General features: G+C 32.9%; 1 protein-coding gene across 1 annotated transcript; it reads right to left on the bottom strand.

Annotated features, from left to right (window-relative positions):
- Positions 1–2746: 2746 nt before the first annotated feature.
- LOC115981989 (heparan-alpha-glucosaminide N-acetyltransferase) lies at positions 2747–9626 on the bottom strand. Its single transcript, XM_031104458.1, has 13 exons — positions 8874–9626; positions 6546–6683; positions 6209–6290; positions 5759–5835; positions 5318–5424; positions 4782–4899; positions 4540–4656; positions 4351–4442; positions 3966–4032; positions 3797–3875; positions 3619–3710; positions 3270–3413; positions 2747–3182 (listed from the first exon to the last, which is right to left on the bottom strand). The coding sequence occupies exons 1-13, from the start codon at positions 9147–9149 to the stop codon at positions 3156–3158; spliced, it is 1416 nt and encodes a 471-aa protein (XP_030960318.1). The 5' UTR covers positions 9150–9626; the 3' UTR covers positions 2747–3155.
- Between the last annotated feature and the right edge of the window lie 10017 nt (positions 9627–19643).

Raw genomic sequence — 19643 nt, 5'->3', positions numbered from 1 at the left:
GGTATAACTATCCCCTCCCCCATTCACTTTTAGGTACACATTCAAGTCCCTAGAACTCATTTCTTAAATTTCTACTCATTTTTCACTCTAACTTGAAATTCAGAGTGCTTACTACATTTGTGATTAATCTATAAATGAACAGGTATAATTATAGTGAAATTTCAAATTTATGTGCCATTTCTCCCTTTGCATATCATTAACATGATGGAGATGGGCTGTCTATGATGACGTGAGAAATAATTAAGTTATACGTCAAGCGTTCTAGAAAATTTTGTGCTGAAAGTCGGGTGCTTGAGAAATTGTTTTTGATCCTGAAGAAATTATGAAGTGAAAGGGGGAGTGGCTTACTACTGCAGTATGACCGTATCTACTTATCTAGTGCTTGTTTTAGTAGTTCTTGTTATTACTTGTTACTGTCGTGCACACTGGAAAATAAATGAAATAAATGAACTGGGTCAGAGAATTTGATGATCAAGTCAAAAACATGGTGGATGAATCAAATTCAAAGGAGACTGTTCAATATTGGAAGAAGCGTAATATTTTATCAACACACTCACTTTGTACTTAAGGGGGTGCCATTAGATCAACACGGTCATTAGCAGTTTGATTTATTTTGGAATTTGAGATTTTGTTTAAATTAGTTATTTTTATTTATTTTAATATTGTGAGATTTAATTTTTGATAACATTGGAATATTATGTAACTCACTCAATATTCAATAGTAATTATTGATTGAATAATGATCTCTATAGTTGGAGGAAAACCTTTAAAAAATGTTATTAGACTTGACAATATGGTCTCAACAACGACCTAAGAATTGGGTTGGGTTGGTTTTTTAAAAAAACATATCAAGAATTAGGTTGAGTTTCTCAACCCAAAGAAGTTGGATTGGGTTGAAAAATATTCCAAACTTGATGATGCACTCCCCTAAGACCCTGACCGAATTATATACTCCCTTCGTCCTAGTTTGTTTGTCCTCTATTTCATTTTGGGATGTCCCAAAATATTGTCTTGTTTCTAAAAATAAAAATCATTAATTTACTAATGTTCCTATTATACCCCTACTTTATTTTCAAAACTATTTGAAAAGAAAACTAACAAATATTTAAAAAAAAAAAAAAAATCAATCTAATTGGAGCATCTTCTTAGTTGCCTCATTAAGAATGACTCTTTTTTTAAAAAATGCTGATAAATTTATTTAAGGGTAGTTTTGTAAACTTATACATTTTAATGAGGTAAACAAGATAATAAATGATATTCCTTTAAAAAGTTTGACTTTTCAAACAGGACAAACAAATTAAGACGGAGGAAGTATATAACTAACAAGATTGTCTTGTTTGAATTTGACCAATAAATTTTGTCCCCAGCACAAGATGAAGAGTTTCTCATCAATCCCATGCTCCTCCAATAGCATGGGTGAATGCCGACATGTGTTGGATGTGTACAATAAGAGCTTACTTCAGGTAAAGCTTACCCAAAAAAGAAAATCAGTCAAAAAAGAACAATGGAAGTGGAGATAGGATCAAAAGTAGGGGCCTCAAAGATATCTCATTCACTGGTGGGGTGTTAAGGCTCCCAGTCATCTTTTGTGGATGATGACACACAGTCCATGTTCTTGAACCTCATAGCCTTTGAGCGTTTCCGTGTAGGCAATGAGATTACGTCTTGTATCTTTTTCATTGATAATATATCATTGGCATTTGAGTTTGACACAGAGGGATGTTGCTCTTCTACACTCAACTCTCTAAAAGTAAAGTAAATAAGGTGCATGATCGTGTCAGCAAGAAACCTTTGAAGAAGTGGCGTCCCACTCTCATCCATATTTATTTTCACAAATGCTACAATCTTCCCATTTGCACTCACTATAGCTCAAACCATGTTCCAGTTTGGATTCGTCGACGTTTTCATTTCAACGTTTTCCTCTTTATTTTTTCACACGTTTCAGGGAGACAAAATTTACTGTTCACAATGTAGCAGCACTGTTCACACACTGTTCATGGGACCCACAATCACTTTATTCAAAAAAAAAAAATTTAAAATGGATCCCATGGTATTATTCTTTTAAATGTATTTTGCTACAGTGTTTTTAGTTTTCAGTTTTAGCAAAAATAAGTTCAATCCAAATGGACCTCATATATCCTTTTACTACCATTCAAAATTTCAAATGAATCTCACCTTCAGTCTCTCTGCCTCTGCCTTGACCTCCACCCACTCCTATGATTTCTCCCACCCACACTTCACCTCGCCATTGATATCCATAACTTGTTCCATACACAACACAGGGAGTGGATTCCACCATTATTTTGTCACTGTTTTTATGGTGGTTATATTAATAAGTCGAGGGGCACAAGATTTTCATATTTCTTTTCTCAATAAGTCCATGGATATGTCTTTGGCATGACTCTTGTTTTATAATGATTATGCTTTGGGTTTTGGCAATGTTTTCTTTCTCATTTTTTATTTGATTGTTGACGTTTATTCAATCCAGATTTTTTTTTTTATTCAGCAGGGAAATAAATCACCATTGTTTTTTATAATGAGGTTGTTGATAATTTTTTTCTTCTTAGATTTCATTTAAATAAATGCATGACAGTGGGTTCCAATTAGCTCAACTGGTAAAGTCTCTGATGATTGTATAAGAGATCTGAGGTTCAATCCCCGCCTACATCAAAAATTGATTGGTGTTTTGGTCTGATAATAAAGAGCTATTATCAGAAGCGGACGCTATAAGTTAAAACTCTCTAAATAAATAAATGCATGACATATCCCCCGAAATGTTATATTAGCCTTCTAATGCATATCTCTTTCTATAATTCTTAATTATGTGACTACCATCATAAAAGGTTGCATCGTACTAAGCTGAAGCATCCTACGACAAAACATCCCATAAACATCATGAAGTGACCCGATTTTAAGTTCTCCAATTTCAATGGCGTGCCTACATATTTACAAAGTAGCTCAATTGTAGAGATTGTGTCTATTCATAAAAGAAGAGAAGAAAGTTTCCCTCCAATTGTGCAAAGATCCAACTCCAAAATTCTTGCTTAGCTCCACCGGTGACTACCCAAAATCAGCAAGATACAGCTAAGTGGCCCACCAGCCTCATGACCTTGAAACCAAAAGTATAGTTGCAGGGGTAAGTGTAACCCAAATTTTCATGATCCAATTCCAATTAACCTAAGCTGCCAGAGATGAAAAAGGTTATCAGATCACAATTTAATGAGTTACAGGCGTAAGAAATATCCAACAGCAGGAATAGAAAAGATTACAATATTATTCTGAGGCCGGCCCCAATAGAATCCCTGGAGGACAACTGGCACGATATTGCAGGCTGCAATAATATAAATCATCAGAGCATGCATACCCATCCACTCCATCACCAAGGTCAGGCGCCTATAGCCACACACATCAACCTGTGGAAAACCCCGTGATTACCAACTAAAAGATGAAAAAAATCAAACAATCTTCTGTAATTGGAACTGAGTTGGGGTGGGCAGGCAACCCAATTAAATGAAGATCAATCATATTATCAATAACCTAACCAAAAATAAATATCCATGCTAGACAATGATGAACCGTGAGCAAAGTAAAAATTGCATTCCTTAATTGATTTCCTACCATCAAGTAAATTGCAGCAAAGAGAATGCCAGCAACACCAGCAGTGAAACACATGTAACTGAATGAGTAAAGAACCTTGTTTAAATGCATCCCTGCAATGGAAATGCAGATAGATTAATAATGGAATTAACCACTACCATATATTCATTTTTAAGAAAAATGTAAAGACAATACTTACCACATAAGTCCAAGGAAAGGCCCAAGAGAATGAGACAAGAGGTTGTAATCATCCAGTGAAAGATCCTATCTTTATGGTCCTAAATGTGGGAATGAATAAAAATTGGTGAGAAGAAAGAAAAAACTTCAGTGACAAAAGGAAGACGTGCTATGCCATGAATATGAATCACCTTAAAATGGACAATAATGTGCCCATAATGCAAACCAACCAAGCAGGTAACAATGGCCATCACTGAACTACAAGCACAAAGTAAGAGGTTGATCAATTTCCAAAAATACAAAAGAAAATTGAGTTTAACCATAATTTCTACTAACAATCATGTCTTTTTAAACATAGCCAGTTAAACCTTAAACACCGTTAAATGATGTATTTCGGTCTGTGATATCATTAACAAGACAAAGAAATCATCCAACCGCCCAAGTAGCACTGGCTCTCTTATCAGATTTTAATCCCAGGAAATTGTCCTCGTAATTGTTAAAACTCTACTCTAACATATAGCAAGATAGTTGCTGAAGAATGACCCTGTGGACAACAGGAAAAAGTTGTAAACACACCTTAGAAGCCCTTCAGGATCAAAAGGGGCTTGACACCACGATGGAGCATCAGACGGTAATGGGCCATAATCTGGGGAGTTAATACTGCATTGCTGTGAACCAAAAACACACACATACACACACACATGAATCTCATTTGGGAGAAGGGGGGCAGGGAAGCAATTGAAAGCAACTCTAAAAACAGGATACCTCTGTTCGTGCATAGACTGGCCTTCTGTATAAATGATTTATACCCAATATCTTACGGTCGATCATTCCAACAGCATTACAAGCTGGCTCAGTGTCACCACGCACTCCACATTTCACCTTCCAAATAGGCATAGGCAAGACACAACCATTCAACCACCAGTTTCATATGTAAAATCAAACCTCAGAACTCTAAAAAATTATACAAAGAAATTAAAAAGGAGAAAAAAGAGATTAAAGCTCACAGAAAACATTTTTGGTGCAGATGAGGAGGATTTTATTGGAATTTGATACTCCCAATCAGGAACATACAAGCCATATAACAAGAAAAGATATAGAGTGGTAAGCATCAAGGCGAAAAACCTGAGAGAGGGAAAAGAGACAAGAAGCAAATGTCAAAGAGAGAAGATTAAGTACTGTGACAGTGGATATGAAATTAATATAAACAAACTATAATTAAAAGAAGAAAAATACATATATAAAAACAATCTCAACCACCACCTGTGTACTTATAGGCGGAAAAAATGCCATTAGACCCAAAGGCCAGTGGAAAACTTTTCTTATATTATTTGTGATATTACTTCTTTTACTTTTTTCCCCAGAAGAGTTAAATTTCTTTGTTACTGCTCTTTTAATTTTTTTTTTTTTTTTTTTTTTTTTTTTTGCCCTTTCTTTGTTAGCTACTTGTTTACTCAGTGACTTGTTCATGTTGGTCTTCTGCAATCATGAGAATGCACAGACAAGATCTTGTTAGTAATGCTGCATGATAAATAAAACCTACCACTGAAATCGATATTTCCTGAGAAGAGATGATCCTGAATTAACATTATCAACACCCTTCAACCAAATCTCACACAAAGCTGTCAGCAGATACGCTATTGCAATTCTCTGCACGAAAGGGGAGAGAAGGAAAATGGTGTGTGTTATTCAGAAAGCTAATAAATGCACTGCATATATAATTTCTCTAAAATTGCAAATCTGTTCATTGGCAGTCCAAAACAAATTACTTTTTATATTCAATACAGTAGTTGAGTCAGGCAAAGCCATTTCTTTTATAAGAAGACATTACATCAAAGTTAAGCAGCAAGATCTGCTCTTAAGTTTCAATTAATAAATGCCTGAACAATAACCCACTCTAACTAGTTCTTTATGGTACCTGGCATTATAAACGTTTCAAAAGGAGAAACCCACCCAAAAAAAAAGAGGGAGGGCAGAAGTATACCTGTAGTATACCCAACCATCTTATCTGTTCAATATCCACACCATAAGTTAAATTATTTATGCCATGGAGGAAACCACCTGGACAGGAAAGATGAAACACATTTAGTACAGAAAAATATAAAGTTTTTTTCAAGTGTTTGCCCCAAGGGGACATTTGAACTAGTGACTTCCGCTTGATAAGGCATAGTCCCTGGCTGATTGTGCTACCCCTTAGGATTACAAAAAACGTATCAAGTGTTTTAAATGAAACTCCCCCAATTATTGTTCTTCAAAAAAAAAACTCCCCCAATTATTAATGAACAAAAATACTCAGCTTTTCAAAGATATTCAATATTTTTATCATTGTTCTTAGTTGCTTTTATCTTCACTGTTGCTGAAAGAAAATACAGATAAATTCTGGGATACAGGGGGTATAGGCTATGGTCTAAGAGCTATAGATCTGGGAAAGCACCTTGAAAGAAAAGGCCTAGTAGTAAAAGCTTTAGAGTCCGCACTATTGCTTTTCTAGTTGCAACCGTACTGCATGACAATTTCTGTAGAAAGAAAATAATTTGTTAGGCTTAGAGATCAATAGTAGTAGAAGTAGCATCCATCTAATAATATTATTGACTTGTATGATATATCATGAAGATTTAAATAATTTTGTTTCAGCCTTGAATAAAAACACAATAAATTTATGAAGAGAACAAGAATTAAAGAACAGTTCATGTTGAACTTATCAAATATTACATTGTACATATACATGGATGCCAATGATAAAAGAAATACATTCCCAGAGCAAGAGATACCTTGTAGGTAAGTGCGAGTGAAACACCAACAATAAAGAGGAAAAATGGCATGACAAAATCTGCAAGGGTTACACCATTCCAAGGTGAATGATTAATAGCAGGGAGGACTCCACCAGCATTATCCACGAGTATCATTAGCTGCATCAAGTATGAGAAATTAATTTGGAAAGAGAATACTTAATTTAGCTTGTCAATACATGAAAAACAGGGCAGACACATTGCATTAATTTAGCAATATCACAATGCTAAAAGGAACATGTCCTTTGATGCATCAACAAAAATTAGCGCAAATTTCAATCGGTTAATCACTTTTTCCCGCTCAATCTACACATAATCCAGTTCAAGTATACAACACATACAAGCATCATGCCGTAGAACACACTGCCAGCTTCCCATTTTCATTAGGAGTTCAACTAGCCTTACTGGAAACCGTCATAAACCAAATGACTAACGAATTATGGTTTCAAAAAAGAACCAATGTTTTTCATTTGTCCTAAAATTCTTTTATCTATTCATGTAAGTGCAAACTAAAATCAACACATGTAAAGCTTGTTATTCCCCTATAACAAAAATGGTATAAAAAAAACATGGTATTCTGGTAGATTCTTTTGCTGATAATGATTGCACCAACAGAATTTAAAGGGCTGGAACCAGAGCTGCTTCCACTATGCAGTTGTGCATATTGGTAGCTTGTTCTTAAGTCCTTTAGGTAGTGCACTTGGATTAGTTTTTTGTTTTTTTTCTTGTTAGCCAAGATTACATATGTATAAATTATTTTTTGGTCCGGCTATCTCCAGTAGTTTTTCAATTGAACATCTCCTTTTGTTTTCATGAGAAATTGTCACATAACTTACTAACTAAATCTTTGGTGAAGTTTAAAACACAATACCACATCATTCTATCCCAAGAAAAAACTAAGAGAATGTCAATTAAAAAACTACCACATGTAAGCCAAACTCAATTTTATAACTTTAAGCTAAAAGTATGTTTTTAAATATTTTTAACAACTTTCCAATAAGTTGTCGACAAAAAGTGAAGGGCAAGACTTAGATAGTAGTTAGATGTTGTTCCTTAGGTTCCCCTTTTAAGATTCTACCATGTGTATTTTTTCTCATGGGATGGAAATGTATTTTTTAATTAAATAGCCACATAGTTGAATTTTAAGAGAAAAACTTAAAAAACAACACATAAGTTACTATGCCTAAGTTTTATCCAAAAGTAATACCAAAGATTTAATGCAGGGCCAGCTGTATTGAAAGGGAGAGAAAAGCCAAAGAATTAGCAGTACACGCTCTCTTGAGTCTTGACCCATACAAGGTACCACGTATATAGGGATGAGTTATGGGTTTTAGGCTTGTTCTAGGTGAACTGTGACTCGTAATTAAATAAAGGACAATGGCACATTAATGGAAATAACAGAGGGGTAGGTATGTATTAAATTGTTATGGTTGATAATATTTTTAAGACAAAGAAAGATAGTTGAACTTCCAAATCAAGTTACCACTAAAACGACCACTCACCAGCTCTTATAACATCATTACACCACCGTTTCTGTACTATAAATTATAAAGTATATTGTGCCAATGACCCATTTGCAATATGTATCATATACCATGATTATGGTCCATCCTCTCTACACATTAAAATTTTAGAATATTATTATGTGGACGTATTAAGCTTAAATAGCAATTATTCTCTCCGGTTATCTTTCAGTATTTCTCTAATGAAAATTTTAATTTGAGCACAAACCCCGATAATAAACAAAAAGAAACAATCATAATATGGTTTATTTATGGTAACAAAGAAAGATAGAGTGAAATAATTTTTGTAAATATCTAACGAATTTAATCATTGGATGGGGGCTACGTTTTATTGACTTTTTCTATTTCCTAATTTAACTTCGTTGACATGGGGATGAAAAAAAAAATACGCAGTATAGAATTTAGAGGAAAAAAAAAGTGTCAAAGAGACTCTGAGTATTCAAAACGTAAAATGATAAATAATGATTAATGAAAAAAAAAAGTCTTTCCCATGTTCTATATGCAAAGTTAAAAATAAATATAAATAAAAAAGTCAAAATATTGAGGACTCAGGCTCTGGCTGTTGTTGTGTTAACATCAAAGCAAACTAAAGACGACGTCGTTTCATCTAATTCCCGACTGGAAACAATGATTTTTTTTTTTTTTTTTTTTATAATTTTTATAAAAAAAAGCAATGCAATCATCTCATCTCAATTCCAATCTACCAAAATTCATAATATTTGATTGGTATGTAAGTTTAGCAAACAAAAGAAAAATCGAAAACAAAGAAGAGGAATGAATAAATTACCGCAACAGTGAGACCGCGAAAAACGTCAAGCGAAACGAGACGTTGTGATTGTGGTTTTGGGGGTGGTTGGTGTTGGTGTTGGTGGAGGCGCCTTTGCTTAGAGCCTTCATCTTCAATCTTACTAGTAGCAGAGGTGCTGGATCTCGAATGAATAGCCATTTCAACATCATCTACTACTCCATCTACGTGTACATCTCCAGAACAACACTCCACTCCACGCTTCTTCTTCTCTTCTTCTGCTTCATCGTGTCCTCTAATAGGCTCGTACATCGCCATTCTGAAATTGTACTAACACAAATTCTAATATTTATTAAACGCCGCAAAAATGTAGAATCTCTCTCTGGTTTATAAATACAAACCTAATCTAAACTAGATCAGACAGCCAAAAAGCTGTGTGAGAGAAGATCGATCACTTTTTTTTTTTTTTTGTTTGTTTGTGCCTTTCAAAAAACGTTTGGCACCAGAGAAAAAGTATGTCTATCTTCTTCTTCTTTGTTCTTTCTTTCGGTTTTTTATAATGCGTTTATCTCATCTCATTGTTGAGAAAAAGGAGATAAGATGCTCTCTCCTTCTCTCAATAGCATTTACTTTTTCTGAAACTTTTCTTCTTTTTTTGCTCTTTCCTACTCCTCCTAGTTGTTGATCTTCCTCCGCCTCTACTTTGCTTTAATCCACATCTATCGTCTTCGCTTATATATAGGGAAAGGAGATCAAAATTAAATACTACTTTATTAACATTATCAGCGTAGAATAATAATAATATCTATTAATAAATACAATTTTCCATATTAAAAGAAAATAAATAAATAAATAGGACGGGAATAATAACCGATAGAATAGGATTAGGATTAAAAGATTTGCTCTTTCTGCTCGCCCTTTTTTCCGCCTCTGAATATAAATTTATTTTTTATTATATTCATCAACACCATTTTTTATTTTTTATTTTTTCCTGAACAGAATTTATTATTTTTTTGTATTTTTTTTTTTTTTTTGGAAATTTTGTGGGCTGTGCCTTAGCGTACAGTAACATTGTAGGAAGACAGTATGTCCAATTGTCCAAGTGACTGACAGATCACATTCATTTTCTGCTATCAAATCAAAGCCCAGTAAATATGACGATTTAGATTCTTTAGGTTTTCTAAAGTATTTTATCAGTAAATTTTTTTAAATTTTAATTACTCTTTAATGATTTAATGGTCAAGATTTCGTCATGTCAGCATTCAACTAACAATATTCTTAAAATAATAAAATAATATTACAAACAGAATAATTAAGATTATTGTTAGTAGAATACTGACATAGTAAAATTTAGACCATTCAATCATCAAAAAACAGTTAAAATTTAAGGAAATCTATTTAATAAAATACCTTACAAAATCTAGAGGAATCCATAAATATATATATATATATATATATATATATAAATATATATATTATTTATTTAAGTTTTATCCAGTAATATTATGGATATTTTCCTAATAAATCTTACACAGTAAGATTACTTGTTTTAATCCGATTCTATTATTAATATTATTTTTTTTATCTATTAATAATAATTTAATATTTAAAATTTGTTTTAAAAATATTACAGAGATAATATTACTATTTAGACTCATGTTGTCTTTTCATCATTACAACACGTGTCGCTTGTTAATTGGGCCTTTCCATCAACTTTCCTTCACTGCCTGTCCTTTCTTTTCCCACCTCCTTCAATTATTTAACAGCTGTAAAAATAAATAAATATTTCTACATTTACAACACAAAAAGAACCGACAAATATCTTCCACCTATTATAACATAAATTAATTAGAACTAGTGCTAGATTTTATTTTTATTTTTTTAATTTATAAAAGGTACGAAACTTTTTTATTAAAAAAGGTTAGAAACTAGTATTCTATTTCTATTTTCTAATAAGTCTGAAATTTGAACCGGTTCACATGGGAACGACGCGTATTACGTAAATATTATGCGCGTAGAAGTGGAGAAGAATATAACTAACAAATTAACATGTCGACCACAACTATCACTACTACTATATCAATGATTTTCTTTTGACTTGCAATTTTGGCACACGCAAAATTAAAACAAATGCTCCCATATATGATGCACCTACGTAAACTACATTTTTTATTTTATTATTGTTGTTTTTGTGTTAATTTTAGTTTATTTTATTTGAGTTTAAACCGTGTGTCTTTCCTATATGTTAACTTAATCAGTCAAATTCTATTTCCATGTCCTATAATATGGGACTGTGGGTGATATTGAAATTTTTTAATTGAATTCAAAATTAGTTTAACTTGACGTGTTAATAAACGTATTAAAAAAATTAAAAAAAAAACCTATATATATATATATATATATTACTTCATAAGATAGAGTGTCAATAAATATTTTTTGGGTAAATTACAACAACCTACCCTGAGATTTGAGGTAATACCAAACACATCTAAATGTTTCAAAAAATGATCAATTTGGTCCTTAAACACTAATGCCGTTTTTGCACTGTGTATTAAACTGTTTTATTTCATTTTTTAAAGTACCCTTTTCTTCTCTCTCTCTTTTCGTTCTCTCTTCCTTCACGCTAAAAAAATATCTCTCTCTCCCTCAAGCTTAATATCAAAGCTATAAAATTTCAGACTTAGCAAGGACAACAAACCACCACGGTTTCAGTATCGATTTACCTACAAAACCCACGATATATGTTGCTGTTGAAAGCTGGGTGGCTGTGTCCGAATTTAGGAGGATGGTGGCTAGGTGTGTCACAATCTAGGACGATGGTGGATGATTGTTGCTTGATCATGATAAGTGGTGGGCAGCGGTTGTAAGGTCACAATCAAGTGGAACTTGCCATCGTGGGTATGAATTTTTTTTTTTAATTTAATTTGGTTTTGTTTAGGCTTGAGGTGTGAATCATGTGATGTTGGATGTTTGGAACTATTTAGGTTTGAGGAGGATGAGTGGGTAGTGATAGGTGGTGCTGTTGTAGATGGTAGTTGTTGGACCACCCGATGCTCGCCATTGTGGGTCTGGGTTTTGTTTTGAAATTTTTTTGATTTGGGTCTTTTTGAGGTGTGATGTTGGGTGGTTGATTGGTTGAGTTGATATATGCTTGATTGTGTTGTGTGATGCTGGATCTTATTAGGTTGATCTTGGTTTGATCATTTGATGTAGTGAAATTTTTGTTTTTGAATGTTTTGTAAAATTTTTTCCCAAATGAGACTATGTATGGTTTTGGAAAATTGATACACTGGTTTAGTAAGATTCTTTTTGAATGGTTCTTAACTACATCTACATGGCCATGTATGTCCTTTGGATATATTGGTTTGAGCTTGAGAGTGAGTGAGAGAGAGGGTTTATGTTTTGGGTAAAGAATAGAGTGAAAGAAATAGATAATATACATGGAATAAATAAATAAATAAAAATTTGGGAGACTAAACAAAAAGACATTAGTGTTTAAGGACCAAATTGGTCATTTTTTTTAAATCTTTGGATGTGCTTGGTATTACCCCAAACCTCAGGGTAGGTTGTTGTAATTTACCCATCTTTTTTTAGAAGGAAAATTTTAAAAATACAAAATTTAGGTACAGTACCTTATGTACTGTTTCTTAAGTTCCCATCTTAAAATTCAGACATGTGACTTTTTTCTAATTGGATGAAAGTGTATTTTTAGTTAAGTAACCACAAGGTTGAATTTGTAATCCAATGGTGAATTTGTCAAAATTCATCTTCAATAAAAAGATATTGAGTAAAGTTATAGCCTAAGGCTACAACCAATTTTGTAGCTAAACTTTGTCCATTAGATAATCTAGAAGGCTTTATTCTAATAAGTGCAAGTAGTCAAGAAATCATATATATATATATATATATATATACTTATTATATAATAAACAATATGTCTTAAACGTTGTGGTCATGCCAACTCACTATCTTCTCTTTCTCACCCAAAAAAAAAAAAAAATTCACTATCTTCTATGTGGACAATTCGCTACACAATCATTAATTATTAATTTAATTTATCATATTATTTAATTGTTTGAAGAAACCGGTTTTTGTTAGATGGTTTAATTTAACTAAAACTCTATTACTAAAATTTCAAAAAACTAAAAATTCTACTCGAACTAAAATTTTATTTATACTATTAATGATTAGGATGGTTTAATTTAAGTAAAACTCTATTATTTAGGTTTCATGAAACTTTAAATTCTAGACCGACTACAATTATATTACCAAGAATTTCAAGAAATTTAAAATATTTTTAATTAGTTTACTCATCTATCATAAGTCCACCACTGCTCGCGGGTGCTTCCCTCTAAGGTTAAATACCCTCCTACCAATGCCTATTTACATCCAGTCAAATCACATAGCCCGTTCATCTTTGGCACAATAGCAGGATTTTTTATTTTAATATAATAAACCTTATACGCTACATGTGGTCACATAATAGTTTCAATAATTTTTGTAAAATATTTTTTTTCTTTTACATAAAATGTTTAATTATTCTGTGCATCATGAGCATAGGTTGAAACTCTCACAAAAAAAAAATAATAATAAATAAAAAAAAGAAGATGAATAGCATTTTCTTCCAAACCAGTTTGAACGAAGGTTTTTCTAACTCATTAGTTGGCAACTCAAAAGTACGTTTCTTTAAAAAAAAAAAAATTCTAAGAAAAAGAATAACCACATATACTTTTAGTCAAATGACCATTAAGCTATAGTCATATGATTAATTTAATAATCATATCAATTGTATAAATGATTTAATAAATTATGTATTTTTTTTTTTTTAAGAGAGTTTCAATCAATAGTGTCTGCTCTTGATAATTACTCTTTTATTATTAGACTAAAACACCATTCGATTTTTGGTATAGGCGGGGATTAAATTCTAGATCTCTTATTCATCTATTAAAAACTTTATCAGATGAGTTAATTGAAACCCACTTATATAATTTAATACACGTGCAATTGCTTATTCACCTAAAAGGCTAAAACAACAAAAAATGACATACCCAACTACTGTATTAACCCTTTTAATTATTCTCTCTTTATTAGTTCTATTCTATATTCATTGATTTATGAAATTCAACTCCTCTAACTTGTCATAGATTTATCGTGTGAGTATAATATTAGTAAGTGCCTTTCTGAAATCGTAGATATTGAATTTGACATGCAGCTACAGTAGTGAAATCAGACTTTTGTAAAGTCGAATAATGCCGGCCAAAGTAATTAAAAAAATAAACACCCTTTGTAATCGGGAATAAATGAACAAGAAAATTCATAAATTTATGTGATACATTGTCCACACGTATTAAGTTGACAGTGAAACTCAATGAGAGAGAATTTTATAATGGACACATGATATTCGAATTAAGTGGTTTACGACTTTACGGCTATATGGTGTTGCGTAGGAAAGCTTATTCTATATTTCTATGTCTCGATTGCGTGAATATCACCTCACTGTCATACCTAAAAGAAGAGTGGCTGTGCACATAATAAATATCATATCCAGCCTACAATCTATGCCCACTCTTGGCCCTGCTGGGTATATATGAAAATTTGACATATCTGATATCACATCTTATCTTGTCATTTGTGAATCGAGAACTGAGGACCGTAATTCACTATTGTGCACATAAAAGATCGTATGTTACTGCCAGATTTATTAATTCTTCACCATCAAAAATGATGCCGTTTAGTGGATTCGGGTATTTTCGAATCTTTTGACCAAAATCAATAATAAAGTTAAAAACAATCTTAAATCGTCCATGTGGATAAAGAGGACATATTTTTGGCACTTTTGAGTATGTCTGTTTGCTTTGAAGTTCTAAACTTTTGCGACCGCATCAAGAAAAATACAAAACAATGTAAATGAAAAAACAAAGACGCCATAACAAGACAATGGAAGGACTGAGGCATCCAAAGTCACACCCAAATTCACAAATAAGCTTATGCGCAAACTTGTTATTGATGCATTAAATCTATTTTTTCACCCACAACCGCCCATGTAGGTGAGTTGGTACCTAGGTTCTCTAATTACCTGTTATATTTATATAAATAATAAGGGGAAATACTAACGAGTGTCCTTAGAACACTGATTAATAATCCATTTAAAGAAAAATTTTATGGGAAATGAAAAAAAAAAAAAGGTAATTAATATTTTGACAGCTTTTTTCATTTCCCATAAAAGTGGTATCAAAACTTTCCTAAAATGGATTATTAATGAGTGCCCTAAGAACACTCATTAGAATAAATAATAAGTGAATCTGAAAGAAACTCAAATTAGAGTTCCAAATTAGAATTTCAATTTTGCGTCATGTGTCTTAAATTATTTATTTTTAAAGAGTTTTATTTTTTATTTTTAAAATCAAGTGAGTTATTAAATACAAAAACCAAAGAGTCTAAAATAAATAAATCGTAGTAAAAAAAAAAAAAAGTGCTTCACAATAAAAAAAGAAATGGACAATTTACATTTTATACTTAATAATATCCTTACAAAATTTTTTAAAGAATTAATAAAATATAATAATGACTATTAATAATATTTAAATTATATATATATGAATTATATTATGCATCTTATTTTATATATATATATATATATACACGGGATTACAAGATAATTTCAATAATGTTTTAAAGTATAAAAAATTATGCAATTACTAATTTTGATTTGACACTCTTAAGTGTGAATGATTTATTTACTTGCAAATCGATATGATTCCTTTTTTTTTGGAGGGGGAGGGGGGTTTCGTTCACCAAAGCCAACACGAGAGAGAATTGGACCAAGACAGCTGAAAGGAGGTATTCTAAATAATTGTGATATAAAATATCTTAGATTTCTTTATCCCATCCAGTGAAGAAGACAGGCAAAAAAAAAAAAAAAAAGTTCAGGACCATATATATTGCTGTTGTTAAGTGAACATCTAAGAAAAAAAAAATATTGGTGTCCATAATTCTTAAAACAGCTTACCAAACTTGTGTAATGTACCTGCACCACTATTCACACGCTACTCTTCTTTTGGTAAACGTGGTGACGACACTGCCATTCTCTAATCCACTAATGGACACGTACATAATTCTGACCTAAATTTATCTTTGCTAATATAATAAATGCTGATCTTGTTTATCAAGGGAACAGAGTAGTTAGCTTGGTGCTTCTTGATGCGTAAAAAACAATGGAAGAATCCTCAAGAAGTTAGGTTCCATGCCGAAAGTTCACCCAACACGAGAGTTTAGAGGGAGGAGATGATATCATCACTTTTAGTCCTTTTTCTGCTGATTTTTTTTTTTTTTTTTTTGCTGAATGATCACTTTTAATACATAAAGTTGTCCAAAGTGGCAATTAAGACTATAATCTGGGTTAATTTAGTTAGAAAAAGGTGGTCAGTCACCAAAAACATATGGGAAATTTTATGTAAAGAAAACACCTATCTTTCACTAGCTCCATTACAATATAGTGGGCATTTATTCTTCCCCTGCAATGACAATTGAGTGTTGGTGACTTTTAAGTAAAGCAAAAATGACAATGGTTGTTAGTCTCTCTTCTCAGTAAAGCAATATGCTACCGACTAAAATAGAAAATTCCCCAATATTAATAACAAAGTAAATGTTAAATTGATGCCATTGCTGACTACCAACCAGCGAGGCCAAGACACTAGTGTGTGTATGTGTGTGTGTTGACTGATCTGGAAAGGAAATTGCTCATGATGTTATATAAGAATAGGCAAGAATTTATTCCATAAAAAAAAAAAAAAAAAAAAAAAAAAAAAAAAAAAAAAAAGATTTCCTGCGGAAACAACTAACAAAATAGAAGGTATAGAATACACGGAGGAAAGAAGACATGATGGAATGTGTATGGTTGATATTGATAATAGACTGAATATGATTTAAAGAAGGTAACATTGCCAGGTCGGCAGAGAGAGCAACAGCTCATATAAAATTGCTTTAATTCCCTGTGATTTCTCATGGAATACAGTTATACCAATCACAGAAAAAGTTCCAACACATCAACTTGCATTTCAAAGCTTGCCTTTGGATCCTTTACTTTTCATAGCCTTCAACTAGTGTGGTATTGACTCTGGTATTCCACTGGCCTTTAATTGGAAAGAAATGCAGACTTCAAAAACTCAAAGGGAGGATTAGCAGTCGCAGTATTTGAATGCAAATAAATATTCTACCTTAACGTTAACAATCACCACACAATGCTAGTTGGCCTATATCCTCGAGAAAGAAGAGAGACTAAGGCTGTGTTTGTTTTGGCTTCAAATCACTTCCGGAAATGCTTTTCCATAAATGCGGGTGTTTGGTTGCGCATGGAAAATAAATTTTTTGGAAAATATTTTCAGTTGACCATAATGGCTTTGACCTGGAAATTGGTTTCAGTCAAAATTTTCACTTCAAACCATTTCCGGACTCACGCGCAAAGAGAGAGAGAGAGAGAGAGAGAGAGTGCCAATCGCACCAGATCGCACCGGTCTCATCGATCGCAGCACCACGCTGATCGCACCGCGCCGATCAAGCAAAGATCGACTCCAACACTGCTCGATCTCACCTCTGCCGCACGATCTCGCCTTCGCCTCTGCCGCACAATCTCGCCTCTAGATCGAACCCAGTCGCCTCTCTCTCTTCCTTCTTCTCTCAATTTGATCGGATTTGATGAATTTTTTTTTTGGGTTTTGTTTCTTTTGTGGGTCTGTTTAGTTGGTGGGAAAATGTGAGTGTGGAGTTGGGTTGAATTGGATTACTCTTACTTTCCCATTTGATGTAGTGGAATGGTTAATCAAATTTTCTCTTCTCTTGTTTTTTCTATTTTGGTTGCAAAGCTTGATTTTCCGTAAAATGGAAAGCATTTTCCGTAAAATGTTTGAACGAACCAAACACCGGAATTGATTTTCCGTAAAACGAATTCCGAGGCAACCAAACAGCCTGAATATTATCAATAGCTTATCTAAAACAGCGATTGCATGAAACAATCTCATATTAAATATACCCATAGCAGAATGCCATTGGACTAATCCAAACCAGTCTTGCCAAAATGCATTAATCAATCATATCCTTGAAGAGTGAAGACCAACCCTACACTATATTTTTACTCCCAGGAAATTTCTGCAACTTGTTATTGGCCCGTCCAGCCAATTATATTATGACAAGTATTCAACTGTAGGTAAAGTGTTTAACATCAACATAGTATTTGGTTATTACAAATAATATGATCTAGGTTCCCTTCTACCCCTCCCCCAACTTTCATAGCATTTGATTTATTATATAATAGAGCAAAGCATTGCTAGCAATTTCCTAAGGATTAACCTGGTTACCACAGATATATCAATTATACAAGATATAGTTGCATCCCAAATAAATCCTAGTCACAACTTTGCATGCAATCATACATGCTTGGATTCGAGATGCATAGTATGTCATCAATTTTCATTTGTAGAACCTCATAGTCAAACCACTCCGAATGCTACCCACTCCAAGACAATGAAAACATTGACCAATTAAAAAGAAAAGGTAAACGAAGGTTAACTAAATCAAAAAATGGAAATACATTGCCTTGCAATGAATGGGAAGAAGGCTAACTTGAATGATAAATATGAGGTTCACACCAAAGATAATTTGATATTTATCTTTAGTTTCAAAGATGTGTCTATGTACAACAAGGTCAATGATGATTAACCAAAATTCATCTCCTCTAGAAATGATGTACATGAAAGATTTACTCTTATGCTTCTAAACGAGTAAAATTACATAGGAAGATTAGGTTTGGGTGGCACCATTAATTATTATCAAGAATCAATAATAATTGAAACTGAGTTAAACAAGTCATGAAAAGTTGGTATAACATTGTACAGCTCTAAAAGTAATGAAAGGGTAACTCAATGAAATATAACTGAATCTAAGTGAGTGACAAGCAAGGGAAAAGCAGAGAGTTATTAAAAAAAAAAGATGTGAATAAAGGATTAAAAATTAAAAGAAGAGAGTGATGCTTACAGAGACAGGAACAGAGCTCAATCATTCATCCATTAGCATTAATCATTTGGTCATTCTCGACGTTTTAACCACACGTCACATTCCATGAAGTCAGAGGAAGTACAGCCATTCTTTGGGAGCAAAGAATAAAGGAGCCAATGTACACTCCCCAACAAATTTCCGTCATACATGTATAAGAGAAAAAAAATATTTGTGAGGGAAAGCAGTATCTCCTCTGGGAGGATGCCACATGGTCACGGAGGCCCTCATTCATTAGCTTGACCTCCTCCCCTGCCTACTGGCATAATCTCATTGACAGGGAAAGAGGCATTCAGATAGAGACTGTAAGCTCGTCATTGGAGGAGAAAGGCTCCATAAGGCTGAACACATTAGTTTGTTCTTGCCCAGCAATGCAGTCTTGAGTTCCACAGAAAATGCAGGAGAGTGAGGCTATGTTAGTGCAGCGGAGAGACTGTAATCCTAACCAATTCTACTTGTCCCCTTCTGGACACCAAAGGAACTGGGTTCAATAACTACTTTGTTAAGAGCCTAGGTCTTTCCAACCCAATTCATGGCCTCCATAGACAAACTCAATTGTTCTTATATTGTATTTAACTGTACTCACAACAGTATCAGATCACTCTAAATTGAATCTTAAGATTGTAGACACTAAATTGGTTTTAAAAGTCATTTGAATTATTTAGAGTAAAGCTAAAATGGCAAAATATCCGTTTCACCCAAAACAAGTGGCAAAATGCTCCTGTTCTGAAACTATTTACAGATATACTTCTGTTTTAAACTCAA

This window comes from Quercus lobata, chromosome 3 (assembly GCF_001633185.2).
Source record: "Quercus lobata isolate SW786 chromosome 3, ValleyOak3.0 Primary Assembly, whole genome shotgun sequence".
In the NCBI taxonomy this organism is placed as follows: Eukaryota; Viridiplantae; Streptophyta; class Magnoliopsida; order Fagales; family Fagaceae; genus Quercus; species Quercus lobata.
Note: the sequence above shows the minus strand (reverse complement) of the source record. Positions and strands in the feature narration are given on the sequence as shown.

Excerpts from the sequence above, each read along its gene's own strand:
- LOC115981989 (XM_031104458.1), bottom strand. The coding sequence starts at position 9,149 with ATGGCGATGTACGAGCCTATTAGAGGACACGATGAAGCAGAAGAAGAG. Across the intron at positions 3,876-3,965 it reads ACATTATTGTCCATTTTAAG|GACCATAAAGATAGGATCTT; the intron begins GTGATTCATATT and ends TCCCACATTTAG. Across the intron at positions 3,711-3,796 it reads CCTTTCCTTGGACTTATGTG|GGATGCATTTAAACAAGGTT; the intron begins GTAAGTATTGTC and ends TTTCCATTGCAG.